At 38.6% G+C, this 14,308-nt stretch overlaps 1 protein-coding gene and 1 long non-coding RNA gene across 8 annotated transcripts in view; one reads left to right on the forward strand and one right to left on the reverse strand.

The window, feature by feature from the left end:
* Window positions 1-14,308, reverse strand: part of ksr2 (kinase suppressor of ras 2) — a 129,747-nt gene that overhangs the window by 20,328 nt on the left and 95,111 nt on the right. For all 5 annotated transcript variants that reach the window (XM_044196551.1, XM_044196552.1, XM_044196550.1 and 2 more), the window contains 3 exons: window positions 13,102-13,463; window positions 3,433-3,529; window positions 3,215-3,348 (listed from right to left, as the gene is read on the reverse strand). In XM_044196551.1, the coding sequence (XP_044052486.1) occupies window positions 3,215-3,348; window positions 3,433-3,529; window positions 13,102-13,463 (593 nt within the window). The remainder of the gene's footprint in view (window positions 1-3,214; window positions 3,349-3,432; window positions 3,530-13,101; window positions 13,464-14,308) is intronic.
* On the forward strand, window positions 1,831-4,135 carry LOC122876341. Of its 3 annotated transcripts, none has more exons than XR_006378063.1 (5): window positions 1,831-2,049; window positions 2,240-2,395; window positions 2,571-2,678; window positions 2,840-2,957; window positions 3,478-4,135. It is a non-coding gene; the product is annotated as an uncharacterized LOC122876341 (long non-coding RNA). The 3 variants fall into 3 exon arrangements; XR_006378062.1 differs by having other exon boundaries at window positions 2,307-2,395; XR_006378061.1 differs by lacking the exon at window positions 2,840-2,957 and having other exon boundaries at window positions 2,307-2,395.

Raw genomic sequence — 14,308 nt, forward strand, 5'->3', positions numbered from 1 at the left:
GGACTTGTCAGGGTTTATTGATCGGCTGTATCATGCTGCCAAGCCATTAAAGATGTTACATTTCTGCATTTTCATTATAGTACGTTGTCATTACAGATAGCCGTAATATAAGTTGGATGTTGCTTTTCAATTATTGTATGAGCGCTAGGATTTGAATCACTAGCATATTGTTGCAATTTCCATCCCATTTCTGTATCAGTCCTTTTAAGTATACATTGGATTTGTGTTTTAAACCATTAAAATGTGTTTATTTACTAAAGGTACCTATAGGCTTACAAATTCATTTTGAATCACACTGAAATATGGGTCTAAAGTCCTGATCAGAATTGTCATGAGGAGGGAAAAGATGCAAGCAAAAACATGTCATTAAGTCACGCTATGTGTAGCAAAACAATACACAGCTTTTGCCTTAGTGCTGGAACTTTTACATATCTAAACCTCAAAGAAGGAGAAGTGGACGGCATAGCTGGCCTTTGGTCATATAGTGTTAATGGGCATTAAACATTTGATCCTTCTAATGTCTTTCTGTGAGTTTAACTGATCAGGCTGTATTTCAGGCAAATCCTCTGATTAGAAATATCCATCCACCTTTTAAAGGAAAATAATGTTGTGTTGTCATTTTTATAGTTTTCATCATTTCTATCAATCGTGGGTTTAATTGCATTCTGTGTGGCCATGTGAGTACTCGTGTTCTGTTGAATATCGTTGCATCTCCAAATGTCAGTAAAAATGCTGTTGGGTAAAATGTTATCATAATTGATCGGCTTGTGGTCAGAACTGCAAAAAGTGATACGGTGTAGTCCCTCATTCGTCCAGGAGTGTTCTATCGTAGAAAAGGTTTCAGTCGTAGTCATCTGGACACTGTTTTCAGAATCAAGACGTTTCGGCTCCCATCCGGATGTCATTCCCAATTGTGAAAAAATGGGACGGGAACTCAGAAATGTAAGCTACTCTGTGTTACATAAGCCCTGCCCTCAGGAAGGAATCTGCCTGAGTATCTGTTAATAGCTAGTTTCACCTGAAACTGACCTAATTGTTTCCATGATGGCCCAGTAATCAGTAATCAGGCCTATTGTTTTCTGGCTGCACCTCCCTCATCACTGTTAAGTACCTGATTAGCATGTGATTGGCGTGACCAAGGTGTTAATACACTGTAATAGACTTTGGGCAGATTGAATCCCAGACCACCATTTCTGTTCAAAGAGGGATTCTCTTTTTTCACAAAAATGGCTTCCTTGACACCCCGTTCAAACCAACTCTTCTCTCTACTTAGATGGTGAAGATTCTAAGTAGAGAGAAGAGTTGGTTTGAACGGGGTGTCAAGGAAGCCATTTTTGTGAAAAAACGTCTTGATTCTGAAAACAGTGTCCAGATGACTACGACTGAAACCTTTTCTACGATACAAAAAGTGATGTTGATTGTAGTCATTATACTAGTTACTATCAGCCAAAGCTCACTAACTTTCTTTTTTTGTAAAAAATCTCATTTGTTTAATACTTACACAAATAGAAACTTAAAAAAGACTAGTTGGTTTTGCTGGAAGTTATGTACTGTAACTATTTCTCAGCGAGCAGTGGCCGGCAGCAGTGACTTCTGGAGTCTTGCTGTCATAGTGATGTTGCCAGGCAACAAATTTTGGACTAAACAAACAAAATACAACATGCTATCAGTGAGCTTTAGAGGTGCTGGCAGATTTTTTTTATTTATTTATTTATTTTTTAACATTTGGACAGAGGCAGGCTAGCTGTTTACCTCATTAACAGTCTTTATGCTAAGCTAAGGTAATCGACTCCTGGCTCTAGCTCCATAGTTAATGGCACAGATGTGAGAATGGTATCAATCTTGTCATCTAAATCTCGACAAGAAAACAAATAAGTCTATTTCTCGTAATGTTGAACTATTCCTTTAAAATGAGGGGGACTAAACAGAATAGAAAACACATGCAAATAATGTGTAGGATATGTAGAGCTATAAAACACTATTCAAATATCTAGGTGGACCATGAAATTGTGTATAATTTTTAGCTCTCCCACCGTCTTACCCTAACAGGTATGTTCTTCACTTGAGATATAATTGTATCATTTAATGTCTTAGCTTTTCATGTTTGCAAAATATGACAGATGTTGTAGGTACTGTAGCCTACTTCATAACAATATGATTTGTAAAACATTGTAAAATTTTAGATTAGCTGTATTAATCTGCTAATTATACTGTTAATATCATCCTACTGTGCCTGTAGATGTATTCAGACGGCTCACTGTGCTGCTCTCACTGGTCTGTCTCTGAAACCCTTTCACTACTTACAGTTTTGGAAGGTCGATGAAAGTCTTGGCCTCATGAGGTCAATCTTGAGTGGATACAATATGTGATTACTGGTTTGCTCAGCCTTGACATGGTAAATGACAGAAAATATACTCTATTTGTTAGTAGAGTGAGAATCAATTTATGGCGTTCTGATCGTTACCTGTTAGTACTGTCAGCTTTATCCAACCATTATTGAATTTCTCTGCTCATCCTTGACCCTGTTGCGCTTTTTATATATATATAATTTTTTTTTCTTTCTCAAATAGCTCTCTAATACTGTTTCGTCTTCAGTCCATCTTTACTGTTGTCATGGAAGAAATTCCCACTTCTCCACTGAAGAACACAGTTTTCATTTGATTTACACCAATTTTAAGGTAAATGATCGCACTCATGTGCAGACTTAATATTGCACAAAAAATTATAAACTTTGAGTTGTATTTCACCATCTCTCTCATTACCCACAATCCATGTTGTTTCCTGTCAAAAAGAGGATGTTGCTAATTGCCCACTGATATTGGTCTATTTGTTTTGAAAGAAACTGGGAAAATAGGGGCCAGTAACAACCCTTGACAAGAGAAAATACTCATCTGAGCAGAAAAGCTGACACTAGATTAAACTAGACCACTATGATTAAAATAGCTGAAGAGAAACAGGTTTGTAAGGGTTTGTATTACTTAAAATACTATATGTTTAGAGACTGCTGGCCTTTTGTAATTTGGTCTTTTTTTTTTCTTAAATGGTCTTAATTACTTGTCTTAAAATATTTTAAAATAAAGCTGACTGTTGTAAAAGAATATAATTACTGACACACTGTCTTTTTGTGATGATGTAGACTATTTACTTCCACTCAGTGTTGTGTTGTCCCTGCACCATGTGTGTCAGTACTATTATAATAATTGACCATAATTACCTGCCAGCCTGCAAAACCCCAGATATAGTGAAGAGTCCAAAGTCAGTGATGACGACTTTGCCGTTGTCATAAAACACATTCTTGGACTTCATGTCTTTATGTAAAATCCCCTTAGCATGAAGGTAGCCCATTCCCTGAGGAGAGAGAGAGAAATGTGAATTTTCTGTAATATGTGTACAGTGGAAGTGTTCTGGGAACTCAGTGTTGAGTTGTTTTACCTTGACCATCTCTTGTGCAATCTGTCTGGTCTTATTAACATCCAGGACAACCTTGGCATCGCGCACCACAGAATAAAGTGTCCTGCCTTTACACAAGCTGAGAGAGGGAAAAAGACAAGGACAAGATTTTAAGTTACTGCGTTGACTTATGTAATAACTTCAAAACACTTGACAAACATTACAGGTCAACACTGATCACATTCCATCTTTTGCAATTCATTTTTTCTTGTTCGAACAAATAAAGAATGACATTAAACCTGAGTTTGCCACTAACCACAGTAGTCTACTTGTACAATCATTTACTGTTGCTCTAATCCAATGTACATTTGTGTAATGATTTTCTCATTAAAGTGCCCTTGTTTTCCCACAGTTAGCAAAGTGAGGGATCCCAAAGAAGTTAAAAATGAGCACCCCTCTTCCACTACTGCCCTACAAACTTAAATTGTGCAGCATCAAGTTAGGCTTGAATTTTGCTTAAAGCTTTTCAGTTTGCCACTGCCTTTTGATAAATTAAATTTGGGACTTTCATCCATATCTCGCACTGTAACTGCACTATAATATTGATTCTTCTGTTTATTCTATTCTGTTCCATTTTAGCTGTTTTTTTATTATCTTCTATCTGATTTTAGTCTTTTTAAATCCTATTTGTGTCTCTTTATATTCCCTTTTGCTTCTTTTTATATCTTGTCATAAGGAAAGATATGTCCTATGTCTTATGTAAAGCACTTTGATTTTCTTGTTGTTGAAAGGTACTATACAAATTAACTGTAGTGAGGTTTTGTCAGCAAAATGGGAGGAAGGAAAATGCCCCGTTGTTACTATTTTCACTTATTATTCCAAGATGGTAACTTACCATACCCTTAGTATGAAAAAGAGGCTAAATTAGCTTCTTCTTTTTTTTTAAATTAGCAATTTATTAACATCATAAAATCAGATTAGAACATGTTGTGTAGGCTATTTAGCTAATTTTTAATGAGCTAAATCAAATGTATTAGTGTTGATGATTTTATTTACACTGAACTGCTAGCAATGATGACACATTTCTACTGGTGGGAGTGTGGATTGTGGATTGTGGACTGGAACCAATTTTTTTACGACCTTATCTCTTTTCTTGGTTCCCACCCATGTTCAAATACAAAATAGTACCACATTGTTAAGCAAAGAGCTTCTGGATTCAGAGTAAACTTCCAGTGTGAAAGCATACTGACGCAGTATTCAGTATTTTTGCTCTCTTTTTTTATATAACTGGTGATACAAGATACCCTGTATTAGTTTGCACATTGCTGCACTCACTTCATTTAAGTCATCTTTTGATGTTCAATGTGTTTTTGCCACTTTTAACCACAGGCTTACCCTGAAGTTCACATGTGTAAGACTCAGTGAGTTAGTGCAGTTTGAGATCTTGTTAGAGGATAAAATGCCATCATTCTGAACTGAAACATGGGCCCATTGTGCCAGGGTGAAGCTGTTACACTGCGCTTCATGGTGGTGGTGTCATATTTCTGGAGGGGTGCCATCACAACGGCCAACTACCCCCTGCTTCACACCTGAAGCCCTCAACCCCGACTGTGCCACGCAGGTGACCAACAAAGGACCTGAAGCCAACAGTTCATGCATATTCATTACCAACGTTGACCTGAAAGCAGCTGCATTTTTAGTAGCTCTCTTCCCTTGGGCTTGTTTCAATGCTGCTTATAGCTTTGATGTCATGTCAGTCGACACCTTTACGCAAACATTACGTCTTATGACAACAATTAGCACAGTTTTTCTCAGACAAACAGGATGCGTATAAGCCATACTAAGGATACAGAGGCAGCAGTTCATGGTACTCAGCTGACGAAAAGCTAATGAGGTCACCTATGTGCTATGAAATTAAGTAATTATGCCATATCCATAGATAAAAACCCAGCAGTAACGTCACAGATGACCCTGTGTTCTGTATACTCGCCGAAAATCGAGCCACAGTCACTTGTGACAAATGAAACAATCGAAGAAAAAGAAACAATCAATATTTATGTTTCCACTAATGCAACCTGAAAACTCTCATCCTTAATAAACCAATAAACCACACTTAGGTTTAATTTTACAGGGTTATCATGTTGCACTTTGTACTGCAAGAGTATGATAAAGATTGCATGTTTTAGTTTTTAAACTGTGCAATCGGTAAAGCAGAGCATGGTGGATAACAAAGCCACCTGTTGCACTGACATTTCGTATTATTTTCAGCAATCAGCAATGAGGATTTCTGTAGAAGCAGCCAGCACATCTGTCAGCTCCCCTGCACTCATGACAATTTCAGCTGGAATCAGCTGCAATCATGCATCTCGATCAATCAGTAAATCTATCATTCAATTAGTTATTTAAAAGATATGGACAACCACAGCGAATGCGATGATAATGTTTTTACATTTAGTCTCATTTAGTTTTCAGAAGCATTTTTAAAACTGTGAATCCAGCATGGAAATCCTGCTATTTCTTCTCTTTTGAAAGGACAAGAAAGTTTGAAAAAAAACCCTGTTAATTTCATTAAAAAAGAAACAGCGGGGAAATTATTATTATTATTATTTTAGTGAGACGTCCGTCTTTGATCATAGCCTGTGTTGATGACAGTGGAAGAGCGGCAAATATCCGAATAATTTCTTTCTGCTGGGTAAAGAAAAAAGAGAAAAAAGGCACACACACACACACACACACACACACACACACACACACACACTATATTCCTTGTATTCATTGCATTTTGTTGCTTTTCCCTACATTTGTGGGCCTACCTTTCCTTTAAGGAGTTATCATAAAGAGAATTGGATTATTTTTTGATTGACACTTTATGTTAGGAGAGGTGCACATAGGAAGAATATTACATCTTTGCTTTGTTCTTAAATACCTGAACCCGTTCTGTTCAACTGATTTAATCTTAAGAGTTCTTTTGTTTTGACATTTTTACACCAAGTCTTACTAAATACTACTGCTGCTACTGTTCACTGCTTCTCTGCCTGACTGGCACAAAAACACACACACGACGTCGCAGCACAGGTCCATGCAGACATCTGATTTACATGCACAACCACTGCTAGTGAATGAGCAGAGACAGAGTTTGAGAAAAGCTGGGTTCAGTAAGGGAAAGAAAGTGATTTCATGATTAGTATTTGGTTGTATTGGAATGACAAACATAATACCCACTCCAATAGCAGAGATAACACCAGTGTTTAACAGCAAATTGAGGTCAGGGGTCATTTTTCTCAGCTTTCACAAATATATTTTTAGGACCCTCTAACACCATTACCGTCCAGTGTTCTAAACTCTACAGAGTCCCCGGTCTGGATCTTGACCCAGCCCTGCCGAGACACTGTCCACCGCCACCAGAGAAATGCCAGGATGCTGCAGAGATACTGCAAATGGCTCAGTCCGCAGTCAATAAGGGACAATCCAGAGGCCAAGGACGCAGTAGGGGTCATGGGGCTGGATGTGGAGGGAAATGATGAAGGAAAAAGAGACCAGATGGTTGTTTCAACTGCGGCAGCAATCAACATTAGGCCAGGGACTGTCCTAAGAGTCAGAAGGGCCTGGGCGGCCAGGAGGCACCAGAGGGGGATCAATGTGGTGCTGGGCCTGGGGATGGATCTGGAGCGGGACAATGGCACTAGGGACAGTAGGGACACTGACACCAACACATAATCACCTGAAATTGACACACTACAATTAGTGCAAGATGCTGATTTAGCATTAAAAAAGAAATGTGAACTACACAAACAATGCTGTAAGCTTGCTATGTACACACACACACAGCTTTTAAAAGTATGCCCACAGTGACGCTGTAGGTCTCAAGCCAAACTGTCACATTTCGACTTAGAAGCAGCAGAGTCAGCAATTAAGACTGCTGACCAAAGCCCTCCTCCAAAATTAAGTGGGAGGATGTATGATGTTCTTTCTTGTGCGTAGCTTTAATATGTGATATCAAGGGAATCACTGTGTCAAGGCAGTCCATGTTGCCTGCACAAATGGTTAAATATGACCCCCATTCTTTGTTGTATGTGTACAAGTGGCAAATAATAAAAAGGGTAACCAATCACAATCTGCTTGAGAGAGCACAGACCCACACATGAGCAAGGGAGGAGACCCCAGATTCCAGTAAATGTACCCCCAACTCTTTATACATACACGCAAACACACATCTGCCATAACACCCAGTAGATTGTCCGGTTATGAAGTATTGTTGACAAAACCTAATCCTAATATCATCCACTGTTCTTTTGTAAACCCTGTCCAATTTATGATGACACCTGGTGAAGGAACGACTCATGACTGTGTTAAAAAAAAAGAAAAAATACACAAATCTACATAGACTAATCTTACAGGTGCGGCTGTAATCAGCTGGAACCCTTCCACAAATTAGTTTGATACTGTGAATACGCCGCTGGAAAAAACACAACTGTATATTCTGATTCTGCTTACGCTTGTGAAACTGCACATTCCTTTGCTAGCATTTGGGCCGAAAGAGATTTTCTTCATACAGATGGCATACCAATTAAACATACATCTCAACTATAGGACCTTTTGTCCGCCATTCAGTGGTGTGCTAGCCTGGCTATTGGGAAATGTGCTGCTCACACTAAAGGCTCTGATTCGACCTCTAGAGGTAACAATGTATGAGAATTACATTGTGGCTAAAACTGCTGCAATCTCCACTGATCCCACTATCTCTGTCAGGAACATGTCTGCTGAAGCTATTGATGTTACAGATTGTAATCTCACTGACTTGTTGACTCTACAGAAAACATCCCGCAGTCTGAGAAAGATACATGCTTAGCAGCGGGATTTATTGCTTGCCCAGACATAAGTCTCTGTAGGCATTAAGGAACTGGCAAGGTTGTGGCTCCTGTTAAATTTATCCCTGCATTGTGCAGAGCGGCGCATGGCATTTGCCACTCTGCAAGAGTGGAGACGATCAAAGATTAAAGAAATTGCAATTTCAGTTACTGGTTTTGCCCATGTTTGACTGCATATGTATCAAAGTGTTTTTAATCCATGCACAATTTGCAAGACACAACACCTAATTATTGATTTTATATTATTATTATTTATATTGATTGATAGAAACTTTCCCATGAATGCATTCTGATGCTAAATCTGTTGCCAAGTGTCTAGCAAAAGGAATCTTCCCTAAATTTGGAGTATGCAAAACCCTGCAATCAGATAATGGCATACATTTTATTGCTAAAATTGTCAAAGAAACATGCAGACTACTGGGTATCTGCCAGACATTTTCATGCATTCACCACCCACGATCAGCTGGAGTAGATAGAAAGAGCTAATGGCATCCTCAAAACTAAATTGGCTAAAGCATGCAGAGAAACAGGTGGCACATGGGTGGGGTGCCTGCCACTGGCCTTAATGGCCATGCGTAACTATGTAAACAGAACTACGCACTTAACGCCCCATGAGATGATCATTGGTTACCAATGGCGATGCCTGTCAAAAGACCAGATTGGCTAGCACCAAATCTACTGGATTCTGACATACTCCAGAAGATAGTTAGAAATAGCTCTAAAAAAGAGGAGCCATTCAGAGTGTAGTAGGAAGACAATTGAGAGGACCCTGACACCCTTTCAGGAGAATCACGGCGATGGCAGCGGCTCATCACCACCGACCCGCAGAGCAGCAAAGACTCAGGCGGGCCTATCCAGTGGTGACATCAACAGACAGACTGTCTGCACCGGTGAAGCAGATGAGAGCAGACCACTCCACCACATCCAGCTAACCAGAAAAAAAGGAGACTAGATAAGTGACAGACACACTCAACCAACATCAAGGTAAATGACCAAGGAGCTCCCACAGCGGATGCAAGACAAAACACTGGGGAACGGAGACTGGATACATTCTGAAGGGAAGATTTCCACATATTTCTTAGCACCAGAAGAGGTTTCTTAACACCTGAGAACCAGAGTTGGAAATATTCAATTCACCAGGACTTATATTGTTCTGATGCAAGATTTCTTAACATCTGACGGGGTTTCTTTACACTCACTGAAGTATGACATTATCCATTTGTTATTTTATGTAAAACTTGTATTCACAGCATTACTGTCTGGTCCCTTTAATTCTTTAACGTGTTACTATTTATACTTAATGATGTTTATCTGAAAATTATAATCTTTTGATGAATAGAGCACAAGTTGATTTTATAGGCTTGCTCACAAATATGTTAGCCCCAGAACAGCATTTGGCAACATGTGGTGATGATATGTGGATAAGGAAATAGAGTGTGAACCAATGCTGGAGGATTTTTTACTCTTATGATATTGGAGGTTATTTCCCACAGTACTGGTCCAGGGAGCTAGGTACAATTTGGTTTTTACTCACTCCCCGCCAAACGGAGGAGAGGTTTATCAGATTGTACGCCTGTAATCACAGACCTCCCTCAAGATGAGAAGCCATAATTTGATGGTCATCCACAAGAAATAGGGTCACAAGACAATGAGGTAAGTTGCTCAGGCCAAGATGGACTCTGTCATCACAGGCTAGAGAAGAGATTGAGTATGTGTGACTTGAAAGTCACAAAGGGGAGATATGTGGAAAATATTTTCCTTGATATAGACATATATAGACAATCAAATTCAATAATCATTCAGGTTGTGTTGCTAAGTGAAAGCACCAGCCTGCTTGTACTGCACCTACATTCCTGTGGAAGGGAGCCCATTGTATGAAGAAGCTCTCTGCCCCTCCCGTGCAATGGCACTCCTATTTGTGTATACACTGTGGAGCACACAGGGCACAGTGACCTTCCCCTTCCCTGTGTTCCTAGTTCACGAATTAGCTCACTCTTTGGTTGGAAGTAATATATTTCTTTATTAATACATATACTGTTGTAACAAAGCCTTTATTTTTTATATATTTTAGAACACACTATAGATTATAATAATTGTCTACAGTTGATGGACATACATGAGAGTTGAGAGAAGAAAATGTGCATGCTCTCTGTACACACGTAATACCAACTGCTGTGGGCTTTGATGTGTTTTACCAAAGGTCGGAGGGTGCTCCGTTATTGCAGAGCTATGATTTGCTCCATTTTAATCAAAGAAACATTGAATTTATGATCCAGAAACAACACACGAAAGTTTGTATTTCGTTGAACAGAGCCTGGGACGTTTCGTGATAAACTCTCTGTCTTAAGAGACAGAAAAGCCGCTCTTCCCAGGAGTCATATCTCTCTGCCCAGATCCTCCTGTTTTAGTGTCTCAAAAACAACTATATCTTTATCTTTATCCAATTTATTCAAGGACAGGTGAGGTAATCACATTTTCGTGTCTTTAATCAGAAGTTTCCTTGTGTAATGGCACCCTCACACGGGTAAAAGCTTAATGGAACAATAATTCATAACCAATCAGACACTGTCACTGATTTCCGTGTTCTGATTATGGACCAACCCGCCAGGAGGAGCAAGTTTTGAAATGCACAACTGAGCCTGATTAGTTGCTTCATGAACCAACTCGGTTTTACGTGTACTTTATTTTGATATTACAGTAAAATCTATATTGCATTGGACTCTATTCGACTAAAGTGTTTTATTGAAGAAGAATTAAACTGTGTGAGAGGACCTGAAGACATCTGGCCCAGATGAAGGTTTTTTCTCCCACTGAACAAGAAAGTATCCCTTGAGATGGTCTTTAACAAGAACACAACCCTATCCTCCTTGTTACAAATGACAAAATACTTGCTGCAAAAAATGTGAACACTAATCAATGAAAAAATTGTTGTTCACTATGTGACAGAATTCATTCAAGCTCACTCCAGCCCTGTGCTATAGTCAATTGTACTGTAGTCAAGACAAATGCAGCAGGGGGTGTGGGTGGTTCATCCATTCAACAACAGTAGCAGCCTGTTCTAATCATAACCTCTGCACGCTTCATTGTCACCCACTCTAAAGTCATTGTTCCAGAGGGGGGCAGATCTGTTGCTGATCTAAAATGAGTCCCAGAGGACAAGGACCAGCTCTGGATGCCAAACAGCTACGTAACCACAGAACAACCACTCAGAGTTCAGGAGCAGAGCAAACCACAGACTTCCGAGCTGTGATGTCAACTTTCAGGAGACTTCTTGGTCAGCAAGAAACGAGTGAGGACCAAATGGTCATGTGAGGAACACATGCAATGTTTTTTTATTCCACACATTTTCATCCCCTTTCTTTCAATTTGGAATACCAAATTACCTATGTGGAAATGTTAATTTTGCTAATGGAAAAATGAATGCAATTTTTTTCATACTGGAAAATTAATTGTAATTATTAATTGTATTAATTCAGCATGCTGTTATATACATAAATATTTTCAATTCTTTCAATAAATGCATACTTTTCTGTACAGTGTTGACAATACAAAAAGTTTATAGTGATAGCCTCCAGGCCAAAACACTTTTGCAGTGTCAGGCTTTATCCACACTTATAACATAAGATAAGTAGATTCTTTTATCTTCTTCAGTGTTACACAATTTAATACAATTTAAAATGTGGTTATTTCATTTGGGTTGCAATATTTCATACTGTCAGCATACTGATATTTTTCAAGATTACAGTGTTGTTTATACATACTTCTATTTATATAGATGCAATGTAAAGATATCCAAGTAAATAAAATTATTAAATTCAGTTTCATTTATATAGCGCCAGCTCATAACAGAAATGATCTCATTGCACTTTTCATGTAGAGCAGGTCTAGACTGTACTCTTAATACTCGTTAATAATAATATTATTTACAGAGACCTAACAATTACCACCAATTACCACTTGGCCAATTATCCGAATATATTTAGAAATAACTATATTTATATACTATATATCCTTGAATTAATTCCTGCCCTTACACTGGACAGATTCCACATAATGTTTTCCCTCTGGATCTATTATTATTCCTGCATTCTCTTTGTATGGCACGTAAGTGCTGGAATTCAATAGCATATATTTACTTAAACTCACGCTATACTGCTTTTTATAATGTATTTCATGTTTTTATTTGCTTTTACTGCCTTGTTCATATTATATTTGTACTCATGTTCTTATATGGTTTTGTGCATTGTGCAGCAAATCCTTCAAACTAAAGCTGTGCCCCAAATCTATACTACATAAGCAGGTTTAGAGTATGTAGTGTGTTCACACTTGAAAACTGGAAAAGCATACTCAAAAAAGGCAGTATGCATTCTAAAATACGCTTGATTTTGAGTGTGTTGTTGATGGACACCATTGTCAATGCAATTAACAAGGGAAATGGGGATGCTTGGGAAAAAAATTACATACATTGCTAAATGAGATAGTGAGTTAAAAAACGAGTTAAAAAGACATTTTTCTCTTTGTGAGGTTTAAATCGCAGTGGCATTATAAAGTCACAGTTTGATTGACGCCCGTCTGTGCATGTATTTAATCTACTATATATTGTATGTTGATTGATACTATAATGATTAGTATATAATACATACTAAACAAAGCTTGCTAAGTCAACTGAGGCAAAACACAGTTTAATGGTTTTATTCTTTTTTGCCAGGGAAGTGTAACAGTATTTCTGGACATTAAAATTTGTAACTAATGAGACACGACAACACAGCAAGTTTAGTCTACACCTGTAGAGTTGATTTTCAGGCTTTCTGTACAACACAACCTGTTACATCTTTATCCTTACCTGGTGATGATGGCCAGATGTGGTGGGCTCATGCAGGCCCCCATAAACAGCACCACATTCTCGTGGCGAGTGTTGCGGTAAGCCATCACCTCACGCTTGAAGGCCTTGAGCTGGTCCTCGTTGTCGCGCTCGATGTCGATCAAGCGGATGGCCACCTCACCGTGCCAGCGTCCATGGAAAACTTTGCCGAAGCGTCCCTTACCGATCATCTCTCCAATCTCCAGCTGCTCAAACGGGATGTCCCACTCCTGCAGGAAGATGCTGGTCTGGCTGGCCTTGCGCGGGAAGTTGCGAGCCGACAGGAGCGACAGGTTCATCTCCTCAAACTCGTCACCGGAGTCCTCGTCGTTGCCCTCCTCATTCTGTGATAAGGTAAAATTGAACTGTTCTTTGGCAGCTGTAAGCCTGCATTTCACAGATTTAAAGATTTGCAAGTATGGTGATTAAAATGCACTTATACAACACAAAGAGGTGGTGTTAAAATATTCTACCAAGATGTCAAATGCTTAGATTCTGACAAATATCATTTAACAGCTGGATGATTACAATCTGATATAACCTCCTCCGAACTAGAGTTTCAGAGGTAAGATACATACATAGTTGTTTATCCACAGACAGTAATGCCCTGTCATGTTTTTTTTTTTGTACATTGCTAGATATGCAATGATTCTAACTTTATTTCTGAATTTTAGTTCCTTTCTGACTCAAAGGTTGCATGGCAGTGAATTCATAAGAAAAAATCTCTTCATATCCCAAGGTATATACTCCATAAATGTATGTATTTGAAATCATCAATAAATATGTACTCAGTACTGTTTAAATCGTAAATATGCTCTGACATATTTGTAAAAAAGAAACATACTCTACACATACTTCTATGTTGCCTCTATATAAAATAGCATAACATTTTACTCAAGCTGTGTGCTTTTGATACTGACTGCTGTTTAGGCCATTAACAATAAACTCTGCAGGAGTGAAAATTACCTATTCAAAGATGCCTGCTGGAATATCATTCAAGGCAATCTGCATCACATTTTCTCAAAATATATCATTGTTACAGGAACAGCGATGATGTTTTTTTTCCTTCTTGCTGCTTTCGAAACATAACTTACCTGCAGGCTCCTAAGAGAGCTGAGCCAAATTATGCTAAATGAGAAACAACGCAAATGACTGTGACAAGTAACGGTGAGAGCTGTATCTTGTCTTC

Source organism: Siniperca chuatsi, linkage group LG5 (genome assembly GCF_020085105.1).
Source record: "Siniperca chuatsi isolate FFG_IHB_CAS linkage group LG5, ASM2008510v1, whole genome shotgun sequence".
NCBI lineage: Eukaryota > Metazoa > Chordata > Actinopteri > Centrarchiformes > Sinipercidae > Siniperca > Siniperca chuatsi.